Raw genomic sequence first — 23,263 nt, 5'->3', positions numbered from 1 at the left:
CTGAAAGTGGTATTATTCATCAAACCACTTGTATCGGGACCTCTTAACAAAACGGGAGGGTTGAATGTAAGCACCGCCACATACTCATGTTGCCCGAGCCTTGCGCTTTCAAGCTACTTTGCCTATTGATTTTTGGGGGGAATGTGTCTTGACCGCATGTTAATTGATCAATCAGACACCATCCATTCTGTTGAAGGGAAAGACTCCCTATGAAATGCTATTTGGGCGACCTCCTTCTTATGATAATGTGCGAGTTTTTTGTTGCTTAGCATATGCGCACAATCATGGACATGGAGGGGATAAATTTGTCAGCCGGAGCAAACGGTGTATTTTTGTTGGGTATCCTTTTGGAAAGAAAGGATGAAGCTTGTATGATTTAGAGTCTGGAAAGTTCTTTGCATCAAGAGATGTTACTTTTTTAGAGCATGAATTCCCGTATGCACACATGGAGGATGCACAGCCGAACAAAGGACAAGGTCAAATTAATTGTGGAATAGGTGGGACAGATGAGGTGTTGGTACCATCCATTTGTTTACCTGGACTAGAAAATGGCGAGATGGAGACTACCCAGCGAGGTGAGCTCGCTGAAGGAGTCCGTGTAGAAGAAGGAACCCACGTAGACCCAAATGCAAATGCTGGTGAACCCATGCATTCTTGTGACGCCACCATAGAGAATGCAACCGAAGACAGTTCTGATGTCAGGGGGTGGCGATGTTGAGCAACAACAACACTCTGAATTTCATTTGGGGCGTGGGCATCGACAGAAACAGCAGTCCACAAGGTTGAGAGATTATGTGCTTCACACCACACAGTGTTTGAGTCCCTCTCCGCGTCCCTTTGTAAGCTCACTCGGCCAATCACATCCTGCAGGTAGTCCTTATCCCATAGATAACTATGTGAATTGTAACAGTTTTTCTTGTCGACATCGTGCTTTCTTGGCAACTATTACTGCAGGAGTTGAACCTACTTCTTTTGCTAAGGCCGTAAAGGATGAAAAATGGAGGGATGCAATGCAGAAAGAAATACATGCACTTGAGAATAATCAGACATTGACCGTGGAACCTTTGCCATCCGGAAAACGAGCCATAGGATGCAAATGGGTGTATCAAATCAAGTACAACGTTGATGGGACAGTGGAAAGATACAAAGCCTGTCTCATGATTTTTGGGAACAAGCAGGTTGAGGGAATTGATTATAATGAAACTTTTGCCCTAGTTACAAAAATGGTTACTGTCCGTACCTTTCTTGCAGTCGCAGTAGCTAGAAATTGGGAGGTTCATCAAATGGACGTACATAACGCATTCTTGCACGGTGACCTTCATGAGGAAGTCTACATGCGAATGCCTCCTGGTTTTCAGTCAGATAAACTAGGTAAGGTGTGTCGGCTGCGAAAATATCTGTATGGCTTGAAACAAGCACCGAGATGTTGGTTTGCTAAATTAGCCACAACCTTGAAGACATATGGGTTTCAGCAATCAGGTTCAGATTACTCCCTATTCACCTTTCGTCGAGACATGGTGCATGTGCTTATTCTCGTGTATGTGGACGACATTATCGTGTCAGGTAATGATCGTATGGAAATTCAAGTCTTCAAGAAATATTTGAGTGACTGCTTCCATATGAAAGACTTGGGACCATTGAAATATTTTTTGGGCATTGAAATTGCCCGAAACTCAATAGGAATTTTTCTGTCTCAATGAAATTATGCTCTGGATATTATCTCTGAAGTTGGATTATTTGGTGCAAAACCTACTCCTTTTCCTATGGAGCAGAATTACAATATCGCCTTGACAGATGGGCCTCTCTTATCTGATCCTGAGTGATACAGGTGCTTGGTGGGCAGGCTTATTTATCTCTTAGCAACTCGTCCAGAGTTGTCTTATTGCGTGCATGTTCTGTCCCAATTTATGCAGCAACCGCAAGAGAGACATTGGGAGACTGCATTGCGAGTGGTGCGCTACTTGAAAAGAAATCCTGGGAGAGCTGTCCTCTGTCCCGACGTTCTCTGTCTGGTTGGTTTATTCTTCTCGAAAAATCGCTGATCTCCTAGAAAACTAAGAAACAACACACTGTGGCTCGTTGTTCAACAGAAGCAGAGTATCGTTCTATAGCCACGACCACATGTGAATTAAAATGGCTGAAGGGATTGTTATTGGCTCTTGGAGTTACGCATTCAAACTCAATGCGATTATATTGTGATAGTCAGGCAGCTTTGCATATTGCGGCAAACCCAGTGTTTCATGAGCGTACGAAACATATTGAAGTTGATTGCCATTTTGTACGTGATGAGATTCAAAATGGTTGCATTCGCCCTAATTACGTGTCGACTACCGTTCAGCTGGCTGACATTTTTACAAAGGCACTGGGTCGCAGAGAATTTGAATACTTTCTTCGCAAGTTGGGCATTCACAATCTGTATGCTCCAACGTGAGGAGGGGGGGTGTTAGGATTAGGAGTCCGTTCATGTATATATCCTCTTTGTGTATATCTTCTTTCATTCTTTCCTTATCATGTATTGTTCAGATAGGATAGGAAAGATTGAGTCCCTGTAAGCTTAGGAGTTCTAGTTGCCATAAGCTTAGGAGTTCGGTGGCTGTGTGGTTGTGTATTCATGTATATATATTTGAATTTTCAATCAATAATGCATAGAAAAACAAACCAGAAAAGCTCTGTTTTTACAGTTTCGTTTTCCTCCGATCTGGAAGTATAGCCACTGACGTTCCATTTTTGTGGCTCTTTTCTTCACGTTCATTTCATTTCTCCAAACCGGGCTTCCCCATCTACACTTCCACTGGTAATATCTTACTTCAAATTTGTTTTTGTTCTCAAACCTATCAATCATTGTATCTGATAATGTATTTTTTATGTTTTACACTATCGAAAATGATTTATCTCTTCCTTACATGCTGCCATGGCTGTAGATCTAGTACTGTTGGAGCACTTGGAGTAGTTTGCCCGGACATTTAACATATAAGACTTTGATGTTCTTGATACTTTCAAAAACTGTCAAGTATATACGATTTTAATTTAATTTTTCTATTGACTTTATGGTATACATTCAATTGATAGCTTCTCTAAGAATCTAATTTAATTTTTAATCTGAATTTTGTCATGTTTTCGGTTTACTATTTTGTGGTTTCCCTTTTTTATATTCAGTTCTTTTTTTCGGATATTTTATCATTGTTATTTCTTGCTAAGGTATTTGCTGCTTTATTTCTTATTTATCCTCTGGGCAGTCTTGATGCAAAGATATCTTTGTTTCTCCATGAGCTTTAGTCATTGTGTTGAAAAAAAAAAAAAAAGAGCAGGAGAAAACTTGATTCAGGGGAGTGACCTACTATAAAATACTCCCTCCTCTTCTCAAACAAGCTAAGGGTTTGGTGGATGAATTGGTGGCTTGCCAAATTTGTATTTCTGTGGTTTTCAAGGACTTAGTAGTGTCTATAAATAGGCTTGCCAACTGGTTTCAGGCAGACCTTGATTATCTTCTAAGCTGAATTGTTTGAACTTTGATTTCTGTGTGAGGTCTAAACTCAAACATTGGTTTGCAGATGAAACACTTTCTTGACCTTAACGCCCCCCTTAGTTCTATAAAGACAGACATGATCATAGTGATCTTTGTCTTCTGAACTACTTGTTGTTAGTATGCAATCTATTGGATGAGTTTGAACTGATGGTATTGGCATTTAGAGTCATTCTGTTTTGGCTTGATGGTATTGGCATTTAGAGTCATTTTGTTTTGGCTTGATGGTATTGACATTTATCTAAGATGGATTGTTGACCATTGGTTTGCATTTGGTGTTGATTTGATGAATTGATCCCCTATTGTTTCCTTCTAATTGTATTGGTCTAAGGATGCCTAAATGAAACTGAAATAGTTTCTTGTCTTTTTACTGGCTTGCATTAGTCTAAGGACTGGTCTGGTCAACTGGGCTTGAATGGATCTATTTCCATCTTTTTGATAGGTGAAATGGTATTCTAGTGTTTTCAGCATGTTGCCTTGAATTTTCTGATGAGAAATTTGCCTTTTTCTTGAATTCTCTGTTTTGGTCACCAATGCAAAAATCTCCTAGGAGGTGAACTTGATTTTTTTAATCTGATTTTGCAATGAAAAGGTGGGTGGCTGAAAGGGCTAGGGAGTTGAGTTGCATGTTTTTCTCAAAACCCTATAAATCACGTACAATCGTTAACTTGGCATTACAAAAAAGAAAAAGGGTGAATCCTTTTGATGGTTTGACTTTCAACTTGGAAGACTAGAGTTCTCTCTTTCTTAGTTTATCCTGTTGTTGCCCTGGGGTTATTGCAAGGATTATAATACTAGCTACGATGTTGGAGCCGAAGCTTTTTTTCGTTTAGCTAATCGGCCAAAAATGGTTGTAGCCTTATAAGGACGGGGAATGATTTATGCGATGTTCAGTTCCGTGTTAATCTCGTGGATGGACTGTTTTGGTCTTGTCAATGGGATGAACTCTTTATTCGGCTGGCTGTGAACGGGATTGGTTTACGTTATATTGTAGATCGGCCCGTCCACACCCCAATTTAGTGATAATGACAAATTCTTGTAGTTAGGGTCCGCCCACAGTTTACTTTGACCCCTACTTCCCATTCTTTCTAAAACCCTATTGCTTCTTCACATTTTACCATTGGAGGTTTCCATTGCTCGTCAAAGCTCTCCTCCGCCACAGCTAGACCAGTTCATGGGCTGAGTTCGGGTTTGGTTTTTGCCAAAATTTCAATGAGACCGACCTGAAGCCCGAGCCTGACATAATGTAAAGTCAGGCCCAAAACCCAACCCGTGAACAGGTCTAACCACAGCTCTCCACCACCGAATCTCTCCTCCATCGCAACTCTCCTCCACTGGTCCACCTGCCAAGGCTCGATCTTGAAAAAACTCACGATGTAAGTTTATCTCCTCTCTCTCTCTTTAGTCCTCAGTGTAAGTGTTCAATTCATCTTGTTCTTGACAAATGGTAGATCTGTATCCGAAAACCCTCGTGTCTTCTTGTTGTGTGCATTCTGATGTATTCTAATGTAGAAATCTCAAGTTTTCTCTCAAGGCTGATCTTGTGATACGACAATCTTAATTTCTTGGTTAAGAATTTTTTCTTTTTGCATTTTTTTGTTGGAAAATATAGATCTTATCCTTACGCATTTTCCTTTATCTATGATGATGTTGAGGATCTCTTTTCCTCCTCGGTATAGTCTATCGATGTTAATGTATACTCTGTCTCTTAAATTCAATTTCCTTCCCTTCATTTTCTTTCTGATTTGGTTCTTTAAACCCTCTTTTACTGTGCTTTCCCTCTTAGCTATTGAAAGTTGCTAGATCCTTCTCTATTGTGCGAATAGTATGGAGCTCATTTTATGTTTGGAGTCTATTATTCACTTCATGTTATTCGATTTTGTTCAAAAAACCTGAACAACTGATCGTTTGTTTTTTAGTTGTGTTCTTGATGCATCCATCTCATTTGTTTTCTGTTTTGTGAAACTTAATTGAACTGTTTATCATTTGTTTAAATATTATTTTTAATATTTTTATCAATAAACTATTAATTATTTTACTTAAGTTTTTAATTTTTTGATGTTTTTAGCAATAAAATAATATTTTCAAATATATATTTTTAATTTTTTATTATTTCATTATCATTTTTTTTTAAATTAATATTAATTTATTGATGCCTTTTCCAATATATTTATCATATAAAATGCAAAAATTAGATGTGATTAATTGTGTAGGTCATTCATAAACTATATATGAGATACATGGAATCAAAAAGTATGGTGTGGATAGGGATGCAAATGGATCAGATCAAGATGCGATTTGATCCAATTTGGTCAAATTCAGTAACCCCTATTTGATCTGAGAAGATCCGATCCGATGTGTTATATATTTATAGATATATATGTAATTTATTTATTTATAAATATATTATTTATATTGTATTTTTATAAATTTGTTATATTATTTATTTTTTTATAAAAACATGTATATATGATGAAAATAATTAAAAAAATACTTATATTTTCTGTTTTTTTTTAATTAAATTGCTATATTTTATTTTATTTTTTAATAATTTATTAATTTTTAAAGAAAACAAATCGAATCAAATCAGATCCGATAGGATTCAAATTCAGATGGAGTCCTATCAGATCTGATTGGATCTTTGGTTCAGATCAGATTTGAATATACCCTAATTCGAATCCGATTCAATCTATTTGTGGACCGGTATAATACACACAATTTGTCCATAATTCAAAACAATTATGAACTATATACCTACCAGTTTTTCATCCGCATTAAAGAACATCCTCTTATCTTATTAATGATGATTCTCTTTAACCCTTGGAATGGTATCATATCAATGATTTCAGTTTGCAAGTTTGCATGTTGGTTTATGAAATTTTGATTATTTTATGAAGAATAAAATGAAAATCAAAGTCGTAGCACGGTAGCTGATACAGGGTACAGATTGAAATCAGGAAAAAGAGAGACACGTATGAGAACTTGGAATTATGTGCAGGGAGGAGCGAATGAAAACGACTACGCAATTTGCAACGATTTGTACCATGTGAAATGCACGTGTTAGGTAATCTCTCTCTCTTATTCTCCTTGTTTGATCGGAAGAACAAAGACAGTCTCGTCAAAGGGTACAATATTGGCAGAAAGAGAAAAACAATGTCCTTTGTCTCCGCTCTGTCATGCGTGTCTGTTCTAAGAATTATGGGCTAAATTGCGAGACGAGACACTGAGACACATGGAATTTACCGAAGGCTAAGGCATTGCCATACCAGCTTTTATACTTCTGCCCTTTTTGGAAATTATGGTTTAATCTTTAAACCATTGGGCCTGCAATATTCAACTTAGGGGGTGTTTGCTACCATGCGTGATTTTGTTTTTTCAAAAGCAAAAGCAACTGCCATGTTAGGAAAAAAAAATAATTGCTTCAAGTGAAGGAAACAACAATGAACATCCGATTCCATTTGATTTAAATATGTATGCTCACATATACTTAAATTATATATTTTATCTGCTAACAAAGTTAGTCTGAATGTTGCATTTTTACTTAATTGTCATATGTTGAAGTTATGCATTCAATTTATTTTGCTCATGAAACATAATATTAAAGTCCATTTTATTAATAATATAAAATATTTTGATAAATTTTAATTTTATTTATTGATACTATTCAATATTCGATTACAACCCAAATTCAATTTGAATCTTATGTATAAGATTCGATTAGAATTCAAATTTAAATGTGAATTAACAAAATTTGGATACCTATATCCGTTTTTAGTTGATCCGTTTGCAGCCCTAAGCATAAGACTAACATTAAAACAAATCAAGTTTGATTTTTAAATCTATTTATATATATAATATATGTTTTTTAATGAGCAAAATAGAATGCCACAATGGAATACTAGCAATTTTCCAAAACCTTATATCATAAAAAGATAATATATTTGTTTCAAGAAACTGACGTTTATTACTAGTATGTACTTGAGTCTCTTAATTTGTTGAGCTTTTTGTTAGGGCATTGAGAAATGAGAATAAATAAAATAAGTCATGCATATTTTATTTTATTTTTATGTTGGGAAATACGATAATTAAGAGGATGTGCTTATTTCTTGCCTCTTGTTATCACATTGACTTATAAGAAGAGGACGAAAATTATGGCAGATAATCTTATCATTATAAGCACAAAAAGGGTGAGAGGTAACATATAGAAGAACTCAATTTACATGGCGCATATGCTTGAGTCGGGTCTGGGTTGGGACCAGCTAGAATCGGAATCAAGCCAGACCTATTAGGGTCTATAATTTTTAGGCATAGAATCGAATCGATTGATTCTCGGGGCAATTGGGTTTGACCTAATGGGCCTGATTATAATACATAAATAAATGTATATATATATATATATATATATTAAATATTAAATATTATATGTATATAATTCGGGTTGGGTCTGAATTGGTTTGTAACAAGGTGGAATTGATTTTAAACTGATAATAATCGAGACACTATATTAAGACTCGGAACTAATTGATCAGTTTTAATCCCTAGAACCAATACCGCCCAATTGTTTCAGATCTGTCGAATAAGATTCGACTCATTAACAGCCCTAATGATAGATGATCTTATCATAAAACCACTAAGATGAGTCTAAATCCTGTGAAAGCAAAAATTGTGCAAATACCCCCAAAAGCTTAGCATCAAGATGCACAGTAAAAATATTTGAGAAAATTCCTGATCAGTACCTTATATTTTGGCTTGAGTGTCAATTTGGTCCCCAAACTTTAAAATGCGACAATCCAATACTTGAACTTTCAAAATGTGACAATCCAGTACTTGTCGTTAACCAGTCCGTTAATCAGCTGTTAAGTGACACTTGGAAAGTAAAAAATGCCTTTTGAATGCCATGTAATTCTCTTTATCAATCATCCAAACGTTGACAAAAAACTGAATAGTCCCAAATCCTAACTTCTTCTATTCAAAAAAAGGTTGATGACTGTTTAGAAGAATCTAGAATTTGACATTGTTTATTTTATTGTCAATGTTTTGATGGTTGATAAAGAGAATTAGATGGCATTTTTAGGGTATTTTTGACTTTTCAAATATCACTTAACGGCTGATTAACGAACTGGCTAATGACAGATATTGAATTGTCACGTTTTAAAAATTTGAATACTGGGTTATCACATTTTAAAAGTTCAGATACTTAATTGTCATATTTTAAAGTTCGGGGACTAAATTGTTACTCAAACGAGAATACAAGGTACATCAGGAATTTTCCTAAAATATTTTTTAATTTTATATTTATGTTACATTCATGGTAAGATATTATTGATGGGCAACTGGATGCCGTGTTGTCTGGGAGTTATACATGATATTTGCTTTCAGGAAATTCTGTCTCAATGAAAATGGTATTATGCTCGAATTATGGTCAAATAATTCAAGATTGGCCGGATCATAAACCACTGAAGGGTCATAAAATTTGCCGACTTATTGGAAATTCACAAGTATTTAACACCACAACAATAATATACACAAGGATTCATAGGTTACCTGTCAGTAGGAGAATCCTTTCATCTGGTCTTATTTACATGCTTCTTTTGGAGAAGTTGGCAATGGATCCCGCTAATGGATAGTCGGCAGATGGAGAGGAATATAGATGGATGGGGCCCGTACAGTGGAGCACAGATATATTACTGACCATTGAAATACTCTTACGTGCCACATTCCAATTACTTGTGGATGCCCAACACCAGTAGCGGATAAGATGTTGATGGGAGATGGTGAGTTGGTGATATTCATCAGAACGTTCAATACCCTGAGAGAGAGAGAGAGAGAAAAGGAGTTTTAATACCCTTCATGTCCTTAATGAGAGCGAAGTGTCCATCTACTTTTCTTTAGGGAAGAGAGAGAGAGTTACAAAGTTACAAATTTAGAAAGAGGGTTGTACTAATTAGAGAGAAAGAAAGATTGCGACATCGTCCAGCCAAACTCTTTAACTATAGATCAATAATCTTCATCCATCAATCCATCATTCAATCATACCAATATGAAAGCTAGATTTATATTTAACTAAATAGCTTTAAAGTTGTAAAACTCCATGAACTTAAGTTCATTCAGGAGAGAAACATCAGAAATGATTTGTTCATGATATCATGGCCCGTGACTGAGCCAAAAATGACCTTCCTTTCACTCCCAATCCAATATCCCTACTAGTTGGTACATGACAAAAACTAAACCCTCACAACAGGACAACTCCCTGGCCGGCCACCTCACATGACACCAGAAGACAACAGGAGTCCGTCTCCGATCCTCAGTCCTCTCTATCTCTCCTTCCTTTCTCTCCCCTTGGGACTTGGGAGGAAAAAAGAAAATAAAACCCTTTGCAGCCATGAAAAAGGTTCTTCAAAAACTGCTTCTATAGCCTCATTGTATCCCTTCCGTCCTACTACTGAAAAAGCTGATACTGTTAAGAGGGGATGTCTTTAGCCGAATTTGACTTCAACCAAGTTATTGGGATGAGGGTTTTTCTTCCCCTATCCCCTATGTTCAGTCCTTTTTCATGGGATGAACTATGAATCCCCAAAAAGCTGAGCTGTCTATTTTGCTTGATTCAATTGCAGAATTTTCCTAAAATATACTACTAACGGATCGTTTCCCAATGGAACCGCCACCAGTCTGGTCTCTTTCTTACTCTGCTCTACTTTGAAATTAATCTCATTTTCATTTTCATTTTTCACCCTCTTCGTCCTCTCTTTGTTCTCAACACCCTTCTACCCGGCCCCCTTCCTCTCTCTCCCAATGTTGCAATTCACTGAAACACCAATACTACCACCTCATCCCTTGCACCAATATGAACTTACTCCCTTCTCAAATAATCTCATAATGAGCAACAACGTTAACCCTTTTCATAGGACCCGGCCGTGGCCTGGTTTTCTCACATCCAAGACGCTTGGGAGCTTTGGTGATGCTAACTGCATGGAGCAGCTGCTAGTACACTGCGCCAACGCAATTGATAGCAACGACGCCACTTTAGCCCAACAGATCCTTTGGGTTTTAAACAATATCGCTCCTCCGGACGGCGACTCCAGCCAGCGTCTCACTTGTGGCTTCCTCCGAGCTCTTATCGCCCGTGCAGCAAAGACTGGAAGCTGTACTATGCTCACAGCAATGGCAACCGCCCAAGTAAATCTTCCTCTTAACGTCCACAAGTTCTCCGTTATCGAGCTTGCCAGCTTCGTTGACCTAACCCCCTGGCATCGATTTGGCTTCACCGCAGCTAATGCTGCCATATTAGAAGCCATCGAAGGGTTTTCCGTGGTCCACATCATTGATCTAAGCTCCACTCATTGCATGCAGATCCCGACACTAATTGATTCAATCGCCAATCGTTCAGAGGGTCCACCCTTGATCAAGCTCACAGTAGCCGGCGCCACCACCGATGTCCCACCCCTGCTCGACCTTTCGTATGAGGAGTTGGGGTCGAAGCTGGTCAACTTTGCAAGGTCTCGGAATGTAGGGATGGAGTTCAGAGTGATTCCTTCGAGTTCCTCTGATGGGTTTGCATCATTGGTTGAACAGCTTCGAGCAGTGCAACAGCTAATATTAGCTAATGGAGGCGGCGAAGGAGAGGCTCTCGTGATAAACTGCCACATGATGCTTCATTACATACCAGAAGAAACCCTCGGTGTAACTCCTTACTGCTTCGAATCCTCTTCTACTTCTTCTCTTCGGACGATGTTTCTTACAGCTATTCGCAGTTTAGAGCCGACCATTGTTGTTCTGGTAGATGAAGATGCAGACTTCACATCCAACAACTTAGTCTGTAGGTTGAGATCGGCTTTTGATTATCTGTGGATACCTTACGATACTATGGATACATTCTTTCCCAAAGGGAGCAAGCAGAAGCAATGGTACGAAGCCGATTTATGCTGGAAGATAGAAAATTTGATTGCACAAGAGGGTGTGCAGAGGGTCGAGCGGCTCGAACCCAAAAGTAGGTGGATTCAGAGAATGCAAAGTGCGAATTTCCGAGGAATCCAGTTTAGCGAAGAGACTGTTCTGGAGGTGAAGAGCATGCTTGATGAGCACGCCGCTGGTTGGGGATTGAAGAAGGAAGAAGATGAAGGTCTTGTGCTTACATGGAAAGGACACAATGTTGTGTTTTCCACTGCTTGGGTACCTGCTTGAAACTTTTTCTCCTCCTTAATTTCTTTTCATTCTTAATTTGCTGATTAACATATCTCTAATCTTCTCCTTGGGACCTCTCATTCTTCTGCTAATGTTTTCTCCACAAGTAGATTTTTGTTTTAATTAGGGGGCTTCAATTAGTTCCTCTAATTTAAACTATTTTCTCCTAATCATTTTTTAGCGTGATTAGGATCATTGGAGCAAGAACCTTGTACATCTCTCTCAATCTCCCTCTCATGTTTGAATGGTACCTTTTCCCCCTTTCCACTGTAGCTTTAGGCAGTACTTGTCTCTAGTGCATTTATGTGCGTGTCAATGTTCTTTTCTGGTTGTTTTTGGTGTGTGAGCGTGTGTGTCACTGTTCTCAGCTTTTATTATATTCTTCGCCAAGTTGAATTTGAGTTCAAATAACTCATTATTGCTTTTCCATAGTGTATTAATTAAGGATTCTGATAACAAACAGCTTAAAGACCACAATACCATACAACACCATTCTTGAATCCAGTTGTATATATGCGTCATAGCTCAATGCATTAATGTTGATTTCTGTTTTCTTTATATCAGCACATCATGCATTTTTTTTTTTGAATTTCAACTGGTTACAAATAGCTTTACAATCGACTAAAGAGGGTTTTCAAAGAGCTTTTCGGCTTACAATGATCATTTAGGTTGTATTTGGAACCATTGCTGTTTCTTCATGAAACTTTTGAGATTGATCAATAGAAATTGGTGTTAAAATATGAGTTGTTATGTTACATACACATTTTGGGTTGATAAATATAAATTGCTGTAATTACTTGAAACATTAATGATGTTTGAACTCTAAGCACTAACAGTCCCCACATGCATTTTTTCAGTTGAGGTGACTCCCTTGTATAACCTGACCACTCATCTTTTTCATCAATTTCTGTTGACCTATCCCAAAACATTTCATGAAGAAAATGCAATGAAATGTTAGTTGTCACAAAAGATCTTTGTGAAATTTTACCAGAGAAATCCGGATGGTCAGGAGATTCCTGGAATGTGGAAAAAGGAAATAACAGTGTGGATTTACACTTGTAGATGATCCCATTAAAGTCTTGATCACAAGAAGCTGGCTTTTAGTATTGATTTCTTGATTGTGGGTGGAGACTGAGATAGGAAAATGTTGGGAAGTATGTATGATCTTGGATGTAAATAGTGTCAATATAATAGATCAAAGCAACATTAAGTAGGCTGAAATGCATGCCAGATCCGGTCAATTTAAGAGAGACACTATCACTTAAATAGAATGCAAAATGTTGCCACACTAGAGTAACGAAGGTTACTATTGTTAGAGAATAAAGCTAGCTATTCAATGATCTCACCCAACAGCTTAAGTTTTTAGGTTGAATGGTTCCTTGAGATGGTATAAGAGCCTGTGTTTACCAAGTGATCTAGTGTTTGATTCTTATTGCCCCCATAATATTTAATTAAATTTAAACACAAGGTATGGGTGGGCCTATGCTTATACAAACTTCGAACCTGATGGACTTTCACATGAGGGGGTGTGTTAGAGAATAAAAACCTATTCAGGGACCTCATCTAGTAGTTTAAGATTTTGGGTTGAATGGTTCTTTCAAAAGTATTGTTGTTTGTATGATCTTTTTAACATTATTTGTTGTTTGTGACTATGATTTGCACTCTTACTTGATACAAAATTTCTACTATTTTTTGTCTCATTTGTACTCATTGGTAGCAAAGATTAAAATATCGATGTGATATACCTGATAGAGTGCATATCTTATTGGTATTGGTATCAATGTAGATACACTTGGATAAATTGATACACAAATATTTTGAAAACTTTAAAGAGTCTCAAGCCTATTCTAGGACCATCTCATTATTATAAAATTACAAAAATAAAAAAATAAAAAAAAAAGAGTATCAATTATATCGACACACATTGATACCCAATGATGTTTTAAACCTTGATTTACATTACAAATTTTGAATCTCATAAATTGATGTAAATTCTACAGCACCTTCTTCATCCAATCTATCTCATATATAGTGGAGACCACATTATACTTGATTCCTATCTCCGAAACAAATAACTCAACTGATCGTGGCTTGGTTGATAAGTTCTTTAGCTAGTTGTAGCAGAAACTTGGGATTAAATCCAATTGCCATTAAAGTTGGGGGGTAATGGGTATGGAGGACGAGCTGCTAGGCTCCCACAAATAAATAAGACAAAGTCAATCAGAATTTAGTAATTCACACTTGGCCTTTTTGCATTCTCGTGCATTTACACTTTGGCTCAGTTTGGAAAGAGTACAAATACATACAAAGCAATACAAAATGTAAGATTTTGCACTGTACATATTTGTATTTCTACTTCTTCCAAACTAAGCCTTAATGATAATGAAATTTGATCTCCAAACAACCTAAGCATTAGAAGCTATTTGGCACTTTGCGGAAGTGGACAAAAATGTAGTGGTGATAAAATCATATTATTTTTCTATCTCCAATTAATATACTTTAAGAAACAAGAATGAGGGTCCTCTTCTTATTTGGAAACGACAAGCTGTTTATTTCCCTCGAGAGTTGGATTTTATTTGTTGGAGTGACGTTTGGGGACGTGCTACCCCAGGCTTGTGTAGCTCCTTCTGGTTCTATCAAGAAAAAGAAACGACAAGTTGTTCTGCCTGCTACTGCTTGAAACTCTATTTGAAACAGTTTCTTCTAGTATCATCTTCTCGTCGTCTCACACTCTCCCTTCGTTTAACCTATTTACTTTAGGTTGTTAGAAATTTAGAATTAGAGCTTAGAAATTCAAGAGCTATCATAAATAAATAAAAAGAAATTTGATACCAATGTTCTTCGAAGTGTGAAATTGTGAACTGTAGAACCACAGACACATTACCATTGAGTGATTGCAATAAACGTGGACAGAATTCTCGGAGATCCAGACTCGCCATTGAGTAGTGTAATACCGCACCCAGCAACTCTTGTGACCCAACGAAACAGTTTTCCACAAAGAGGGATGCCTTTGTAATTTCTTCTTAAAGGGCTCTGAAAGCATATTTGGACGAATATTGATGGTCATGTATATTAGTTCAGAATCTTTAGATTATGTGAACACAATGGATGTTCATATATTTTATTATTGACATGAAACATTATGCCCACTGAACAGACACTGGGTTCAGCTAATCCTTGCTCCAACGGGCATAATGGACTAACCGATAACCAACTGGCATGATCAACAAGCATTTAAATCCTGAAGCATGGGAATCAGGAGGGAGGGACAAAGGGTAGGATTTAGAAAAACATTCATGATTCATCCTATGAACAAGACATCAGTGGGAACGGGCAAAGATGGGCATTTTTTTTTTAAGATTTTAACAAGGACTGGACATTCAAATCCAAACCAAAATTTAGTTTCTTGTCCATGTTTCGTGATGGACAATTTGTTCAATGTGAACTGTTTTTCTAACACTGGTTTCGGTTTGTATTTTTAGTTTTTATAATTGAAATTTATAATTTAAACCGAATTAACGAATTTGGAAGAAATACAAATATAAATACGAGTGCAAAACCTTGCAATTTTGTATGCTATTTGTATTAGTATTTAGTACACTTTCAAAACCAAGCATCAAGGATAATGTATTTCCATCAATCAACCAGAGTGATAAAAATGGTAACCAATAAAGTGGGATTTTAATCAAAATTCACCCGGGGGAGGGGGAGGGATTGGTCAAATCCTTCAGATTCCATGCTCAAAAAATCAAACAACTCATGCACCACAAAACCTTTTTTTTGTTGTTGAAGTTCCGAAAAAGCAGCGTGTTTTTAGACTGAATTAAAGGGTGCGTTACTGTTTTTGCTCTGATGAGGCGACTTAAAGAACAAATGAATACAAAAAAATTGATCACCCAGTAAGATTCCAATTCCCGGATCACTAACAGACGAGCGATCAGTTACTGTTTCTAGTCCTAGAGAATGAGTTTCAGATCTCCTTTGTTTTCATAAAAAGTGGTCACATTCAGATTTAGTACATGTTCTTGCTTTTTAAAACGACCAAAGGGGCAGAACTGTGGTGTTCAATAGCCCCATGATCACGTTTGATTGGAGCATATTCAAGTTCAAATAAAACAAACAAAAGAAAAAAGCTATTGATGATGCCAAAATAAGAATGATTTATCAAAGACCAAATCCCAGTCAACTTAACAAAACTACTAGTTCATAAGAGTATCCATATTCGCTGGCAAACTTCCAAAGTAAATGCTCATGGATAAGGCTCCTCTCCCCCCAAGTCCATAATTCCTCAGCGGTACTGAAACAAACACACACAAATCATTAGAAATGGATCCTCACATCTTAGAAAGGAAAGCAAGATATAACCGCTCCACAAAAACCCATATGCACAATTACTAGAATATAGGAAGTGGTAGAGAAACACTAAACGGTGTAAAAGGCTCTGAGTGCATTGAGAAGATAGGATTTTCTTAAATTGAGAATCAAGTAGTTCAGGTTAAGGTTGAATCAAGTGATTTAAGACACATTTACAAATACATATCACAACAAGCTATTTACCTTAATGAAACCAATTTCTTTGGCATTGCTGCGGAAGCACTGTCTGCAACACATCAGGCCATATTTCCGGATTAGCCCATGAGGGTTCCCGCATACTCGGCTGACCAAAATAATAAATAAAAATTAAATGACATACCAAATCACTAATTTTTCTCCTGGTTCAGTAATTTATAAATATATCTACAAATATCATCTCAACAGCCCAAAAAAACCAAAATAGTGAATCATCATCATCACAAGTAAAATTTGACCATTAAATAATTGTCATCTTTCTGTGTAATTCTTGTTTAGTTTAAATTAATTGTCTCAGATAATAAATTAAAACGTCTTGCTAGTGCCAACAATACAGGCCGGCCTTAAAAGCTTTGGCCTACTAGAAAGATTACTACAAGATTACCACATTGACCAGGCTCCAATGATAATGACATGAAACAAGCAAACCAATGACAGGAAAACTGCACAGCTCAGAATGACCAATTGTGACTATGAAAATCTAAATGTCATCAGAGCGCTTCAGTAAGTAACCAAAGAACTTCAAATAAGAAACGGGAATAAATAGGCCACAGCCGCCACAGAAAAGGATGTTTCAAGTCAAAAACAATACCAAGAAATACATGTATTTTTGCACTACAACACAGGGAAACATAATCGGATTCAGCTAATTAAATCGAGCAATTCAGAAACAAAGCAAGCTCGTTTTGTTGGAAAGGACAAGAGTTAGGATATGGGAAGGAAAAGAAAACAACAAAAGTTTCCCATATATGCCATTTAAATCATCCAAGAGCTGCGAGTAATGCAGTTGGTGTCGAAACAAAGAAATATTTTCCAACCCATCAAATTCTGTGATGTGCCAAGACTAGTAGGCAATCTCGAGACCCTGAAATCACTAAATAAACCTCCAACTAACAATAAGACGCCTAAAACTGCGACATCATCTGCAGGGAAAAAATCAACAGAAAGACCAGGAAGAGAAAATTACCTTGCCTTTCTAGTGGTTTTTTCACAGCAAATCCCCACAAAAAAACAAGAGTGTAAATCCAATATTCATGGATAAACCACAGCTCTTCTAGAGGAGTTTATAATTTTGTAAGGTTGAACTTTCAACGTTTTTCCCCGGACCTTGAAGCTCCGAAGAGATCAATGGGGCTCTTTCACCTTCGTTACAATACCAGATTGTCCTCCTTTGTACCATCTTTTCATTTCCTTCCTAGCTATGTTTTAGTTCTCCTCCCGAATAAATTCTTCAATATACCAGTTCACACAAAAAAAAAGAAATTCTACATCTTCCATTGGCTATACGCAGCATAAACTTTCTGATCTTATCTAATCAGACCCATTATTTGAATATTCTTTTCAGAGTTCCGCAAACCAGTCCATCAGTCACTGGCTACAAGTCAATCTCCAAACTATATTTTCTTAACAAGGGTAAACAAAAACAAAGATTGCATCCAACTGGATCGACCATCCTACGCTTATCATTTGCCAAATCAAAAAAAAAAAAAAAACAGACTACCCATATAAACAAGTTTGAAATTCATGCAATACGGGGCAGAGTTGGTCTCACATGCAAGAAAGAAAACATCACATTAAATGGGCCATTACAGGATCAGAAAAACATCACAGGTCGTGTAAAAACAGGGAGAAATAGCTTCAGATTAGAAGACATCGAGAAGAAATCTCTCACCATGCCCGGGAGCCGGGACCGTAGTTTTTCGGATGAGAATTCCAAACATTAGAATGGCCCATTGCTCCAAGCTCAGATCCTAGATGCCTGCTGCTGCTGCTGCTGCCGCCGTTGAAGAAAGAAAACCCTTGAGCAATAGATTTCAGCAAGTCGAAAATTGGAGGCGTCTAAGGGCTTTATAGTTCTTCTTAAAACCCTAGTTGTGTAACCGGTGGATTGGTGTGACTGACATGGGGGCATGGCGGTGGAACAATACTGGGTGAGGTTAGTAGATTCCAATCTGACGTTCGTCCTCTCATGTGAGGAAAGGCTTTTCCGATCTACAATCCCAACACGCCAAATCTCCAACGCACAAAATAATCCCAATCTAACGGCACAGAGCCTAGCACTGAACGACTTTTTTGAATGACTAAAATGTCCTTTTCAACTAAAAATTGGTCATCTCATCTGCTGATAGCACGGCACGCTTCATCTTCTCAGACTCTCAGATCAACAAACTTCAAAGTTCAAACCAAAACGTCAATGGAGAACGGAGCTTCATCATCTTCCGCTGCATTAGTAACTTATATTCTCTCTTTTTTTTTCTTTTTATAATTTATAATTTCCAAGATTTTACACTTCCGTTTTTCCTGATCGAGGAACCAAATTTCAGGACGAACAACAAAGAGAAGAAGAAGAAGAGTTATTCTATTATGGCGCCGAATCGGGTTGGGTTGAAGCGCGAACTTCTTGCGACCATCTGCATACTCTATCTTCTGATCTTTCGCACATCCCGGCTCCCGGTACTCCTTGCACCAGGTCATATTTCCATCTCCGAACCCTTACAATAAAGCCACCTAGAATTCCAGATTTCTAAGCAATATCCCAATAATTTATGCTTTGGATTTTTTTCTTTTAAATTTTTCCAAGGTGTCATGGGCAGGGCAGAAACGGTAGCGTTTGTCGTTTGGTAGAGTTCTTGGAGAGGATACTGAATTAGTGATCGTAATTTCTGAGCGTGATCTCTTATTCTGACTGGGTTGGGAATTAGCTTCTTATAGACTCAAAATTTGGCGGTTCTCATGGCTGCATACCATATAGGAGCACTTTAGCTTTGGGGCAACTGTGGCTATACAAAGAACGTGCAATGGTTGCGTGGACATGTGATCTTATGAACCCATCCGGCAGTTCTATTGACCTGCTTTCGTCTACTTCAGGGGAACCCTGGCTTATTTCCCTTTCAAAGTTGTTCCTGGCTATCCTGTCGCAAGCTTAGTTAACCCATCATAGTGTTTAATACCTGTTCTATCTAATACCTTTCTCCAGCATGAAGGATGGTCCATCCAGACAATTAGTAGAGATCTTTGTCAAAAGAATTTTGGACTAGCGCTATGTTGTTCGCTGAAGAAAACCTTCCATTTTGAGTTGCTGATTTAAGAGATGTTGGCATTTAGTACAATCCTAATGTTGGCAAATACTTTGATAAATTTAGAACCAATGTTAAATCGTTATCTTTATCAAGGAATCACCTTCCCTAGATTTCTTATAAACATCATCATCCTTACCTTTCTTTTAGGGCTCATCTCGTTTGGGAAGGTTTGAGCTTTGGTGGAGTTGCTTCAGCTAAGCTGCTTTGAAGAACCCACTAAAACAAGCTTCAACAGAGAACCGTGTAAGTTACTGAAAAATAGTCAGTTTGATCTATCCAGATATTGCACCAAATATTGCTCTCTGGCCTTCTGGGTTGCCTCACCTTGCAAAGCCAACGCAGCAATATAAAAGCCCTCCTAAACGGGTACTTAGTAGTCCTACCCATTATCCCATTCTACACCTACTTTTGCTACTTTGTTTGAATTAACCACCATCCTTAGATTTCTCCCAGGCATCTTTCTTTAATTCTTGATTCTAATTTAGGATATTAATTATCAAAGGATCCTAATCTAGGAAAGTTCTTCCTAACAATTTGCGGGTTTAGTGAAGCAATGTCATGATTAGTCAAGTACAAAAATTGTCCATAAATTTTGTACTACCAATAAGTAGCGCTAGAATAACATGCCTCATCAATAGGGCAATGCTAGACAATCAGCTTGATATCTTAATTTTCTGTCTCTCTGATTTCCATATACACCTTCTTTCGTGCACCTTATACATCCTTCTGCTTGGCAAACATAAGGTTGGCATTCCTACCTCTTCTGCACATTTTTTTTTCTAAGAAAAGCTAAACTATCTATATCTATATATTAAAATGGAATGTGCCAAGCTGGCACTTTCCTGCTTTGTGGTTTATTCTCAAAGTCACTTATCTTTTTTCTGGTTTCTCCTCAAAGGCACCTTATCTTTTTTCTGCTTTTTTTGAATTTTCTAATTTTAAAATTGAACAAAATTACTCAAGTGACCAATTACCTTTAAGATTTTTAACTCTCCTCATTAATACACCATTCTCTCTCTCTCTCTCTCTCTCTCTCTCTCTCTCTCTCTCTCCTCCCATTAACTCCTTTAATAATCTATCCTCATTAATTATGCCGTTAACTCTCTCCTCCCACGCCTTTTAAAACACTGGTACAAAAAGACTGTACAATGGGAATTAAATGGTTATGTAGATCCTATCTATGTATTATCTCTATACATATTTTCAAAACCAACATAGAGTTATGAGCTGATGCAACTTCTTTGTGTACAGAACACCAAGATATTAATGATCCAGTTGTCCTAGCTAACCAGTCTTGATTACTACATGCCACATTCCTGAATAGCCAAGCATTTCTCTCCCTCCAAATGTTCCAGATACCTCTTCTGCACCTTTTATATTTCCTTAATTTGTTGGTTTAATATTTAGCTTCTTCTTTTTTGCCTGATTAATCGTAGACAACTAGGTAACACTATTTTTCTCTATATTTTCCCGGGGGTGAGCTGACATTGTTGGATCAAGTGTTAATTACTGAGAATTTACAGAAGATGGAATGGGATTCAAAGAATCCCAAGATGGTGTTGAGACCGTGGAGATGTTCAACCACCTTGTCTACCTTCATATTTAAGGATTCTATATACAAAGTACAGAGTTCCTTAATATTAGTATTGTTTGTTTCTACTGAAGATCATCCATTTATTATCTAGGTTATGATCAATGTTTGTACTTTGTACAACTAAATTTAGTGGACCTTATTTTTGGTTTATTATCAGAATAATATTCTGTCCTGCTCCTAGAGAACAACCCAGTTTTGCCCAGTAAAGAAATTGAAACAGGCAATGTTTAGCATTATGCATTTTTCTCCTAGAGCATTACGCATTTTTCTACACGAAGAGTGTAGCATTACACTAGCAGTCATGAGTAGTTTTTTCTTTCATATTTATTTATTTATTTAGTTTTTGAGCTTAACAATGGATATGGCATTAAACTGAACGGAATGGACAAAAATGGGATTCATGTAGCCAACCCCAGTTCTTATTTTTCTTCTTGCCCAGCCAGACTTCTGGATAGGTGTCAGATTCTGATTACAATGTCTTGTCCATGCAACACTGTTCACAATAGAACTTTCTAGGCATCAATATTTACATCATTGCAAAAATGATACAAAGTTAACCAGTTGGTTAGCTTCTCTAAGATTCTAAGTCTCTAACCAACTTTGCAGCAGTCATGAGTAAATCTAAGTAGGCATTTACATGAGGTCTTATGTTGTATAGTGTTTTCTTTTATCAGTAACTGATAATGTTTAATGATGGCATAGTACAAATTAATGAGCCTATAGCGGGTTAATGCAAAGTTAAAACTACAAAAAGGAATCTAAATGCTTAAAGATAGTTAGGACCAGAAAGCAACAATTTTCACTACCTTGGCTCATTGAAACCCTGTATTGTCAACGAAATATCATTCCTTATCTTGTACACTCATTTTAATTTTAAGGTGCCACCACCCTGCGGAGAACTGGTTATGTTTGTGCTGTAAGGATGTCCTATGCAGCCGTTTCATAAACAAGCACATGCTTGACCATTATCAGGAACAAAACCACTGTCTGGCACTGAGCTTCAGGTATATGTTTACTGATCCCTTTTTTTTCGGTAATTTTACTTCTCACCTGGAATCAACGTGTACATTTGTTTTTTCTTTTTCTTTTTGGAGCAGTGATTTGTCAGTTTGGTGTTACGCATGCAATGCATATTTAGATGCTCAAGTTATATTGCAATTGCGATCGGTATATGAGACCACCTACTTACTGAAATTTGGTGAACCCCCACCATTTCGGATGATAGAATGTTCACAGGTTTCTGATAATCAGGCAGCAGATTCATCAGTACTTAAAGTATGATAACCTTTATTCCTCAAAAGAATAAAAAGAACCTGAATCATTTTGTGCTCATTTTTGTTTTTCTTGGTGTTTGTAACTGAATGTAGTGCTTAAAATTACATATACAGTTGTACTATAGAATTTTTAAGGAAAGGAAAAGAAACTTTGAGACAACTATTATGTATTGGTTCCTCGGGCAGTTACTCCCATTTTTTTTCTCATGTGTCTCTCTCACACAAATCCAGAAGGAATGGGGATTATGGTTGTCCTCTCGCCCTCCTGCCAGTTATTTATTTAATTCACACTCATTATGTGAAGTAGATCAGACAGTTTTACTGATTGTTATCTCAGTGGTTTATGACTGTTTTCATGTTTGGCAAATTTCTCTCATGTCTTGAAAACAAGAAAATAATCTTAGAATAGTTCACAAGCAGGAGAGGGAGGGAAACATGGCGTTCCATATATGTTCGAAGTTTGTGCCAACACCTTTCAGATTGATTATCTGCTTGGATGTTTTGGTTTTTGGTTCCCAGCTTCATGGCATCCGTCCGTCCATCACTGCAAGGCAAGCTTGAGGGACTGCCGATGACCCTCCTGAGACAAAGGACAAGTGACTCTGAAGAAAAAAAAAAAAAGGAAAATCTATGGTTTGCTCTCCCTCAGAAATTTTTACCCCTATGATTTAGTAAATGGGCAATGGACAAAATCCTCCCTTTCAGTTAGTGTGGCATTGTAATCCGTTCACATGTGGTGTCACATGACTTACATAATTTTTCTTAATTTCAAAACTATCCCTTTAAGGTCTATTTTACCCTTCATTGCTTTTTAAGTTTTCCAAATAAAATCCAACTTACCGATGAAAGAATCTTAGATGAGCTAGGATAAATTAATACGGAAAATGAGGGGTTCCATCCAATTGTGGAAAGGGATGCCCGACCATCCTGTTGCAGGGAAGAAGCCGTGAACATATTTGTATTTGAACTCCTCCAAAACATAGCCAATTTATGTTTAGAAGGCACAAATTGGAGAATTTACACCTCAAGACATTAAATCCTA

The 23,263-nt window shown here is 37.2% G+C and overlaps 3 protein-coding genes across 4 annotated transcripts; 2 read left to right on the top strand and 1 right to left on the bottom strand.

Annotated features, from left to right (window-relative positions):
- The first annotated feature begins 9,639 nt into the window (after window positions 1-9,639).
- LOC104611637 (scarecrow-like protein 32) lies at window positions 9,640-12,189 on the top strand. 2 transcript variants are annotated; one of them, XM_010278778.3, is made up of 2 exons: window positions 9,640-10,699; window positions 10,874-12,189. In XM_010278778.3, the coding sequence occupies exons 1-2, from the start codon at window positions 10,316-10,318 to the stop codon at window positions 11,702-11,704; spliced, it is 1,215 nt and encodes a 404-aa protein (XP_010277080.1). In that variant the 5' UTR covers window positions 9,640-10,315; the 3' UTR covers window positions 11,705-12,189. The 2 variants fall into 2 exon arrangements, with proteins under 2 accessions (XP_010277080.1, XP_010277081.1); XM_010278779.3 differs by having other exon boundaries at window positions 9,642-12,189.
- A 3,655-nt stretch (window positions 12,190-15,844) lies between these two features.
- LOC104611638 (small ribosomal subunit protein uS14z/uS14y/uS14x) lies at window positions 15,845-18,111 on the bottom strand. Its single transcript, XM_010278780.3, has 3 exons — window positions 17,946-18,111; window positions 16,262-16,361; window positions 15,845-16,001 (listed from the first exon to the last, which is right to left on the bottom strand). Exons 1-3 carry the CDS (start codon window positions 18,005-18,007, stop codon window positions 15,993-15,995), a joined length of 171 nt encoding a protein of 56 aa, XP_010277082.1. The 5' UTR covers window positions 18,008-18,111; the 3' UTR covers window positions 15,845-15,992.
- Window positions 18,112-18,199: 88 nt separating this feature from the next.
- On the top strand, window positions 18,200-22,381 carry LOC104611639 (histone deacetylase-like protein). The gene is made up of 4 exons (XM_010278781.3): window positions 18,200-18,503; window positions 18,598-18,743; window positions 21,826-21,951; window positions 22,045-22,381. Exons 1-4 carry the CDS (start codon window positions 18,351-18,353, stop codon window positions 22,226-22,228), a joined length of 609 nt encoding a protein of 202 aa, XP_010277083.2. The 5' UTR covers window positions 18,200-18,350; the 3' UTR covers window positions 22,229-22,381.
- The last annotated feature ends 882 nt before the right edge of the window (window positions 22,382-23,263 follow it).

The sequence above is a fragment of the Nelumbo nucifera genome, chromosome 1, assembly GCF_055504915.1.
Source record: "Nelumbo nucifera cultivar China Antique chromosome 1, China Antique-T2T, whole genome shotgun sequence".
NCBI lineage: Eukaryota > Viridiplantae > Streptophyta > Magnoliopsida > Proteales > Nelumbonaceae > Nelumbo > Nelumbo nucifera.
This window is presented reverse-complemented; position numbering and strand designations above follow the sequence as displayed.

Bases quoted from the DNA above. Each gene is read 5' to 3' on its own strand.
- LOC104611637 (XM_010278779.3), top strand. From the start codon at position 10,316: ATGTTGCAATTCACTGAAACACCAATACTACCACCTCATCCCTTGCAC.
- LOC104611638 (XM_010278780.3), bottom strand. From the start codon at position 18,007: ATGGGCCATTCTAATGTTTGGAATTCTCATCCGAAAAACTACGGTCCC. The intron at 16,362-17,945 runs GTGAGAGATTTC...TATTTTGGTCAG, and splicing joins GGTCCCGGCTCCCGGGCATG to CCGAGTATGCGGGAACCCTC.
- LOC104611639 (XM_010278781.3), top strand. From the start codon at position 18,351: ATGACTAAAATGTCCTTTTCAACTAAAAATTGGTCATCTCATCTGCTG. The intron at 18,504-18,597 runs GTAACTTATATT...ACCAAATTTCAG, and splicing joins CATCATCTTCCGCTGCATTA to GACGAACAACAAAGAGAAGA. The intron at 18,744-21,825 runs GTCATATTTCCA...TTTAATTTTAAG, and splicing joins CCCGGTACTCCTTGCACCAG to GTGCCACCACCCTGCGGAGA.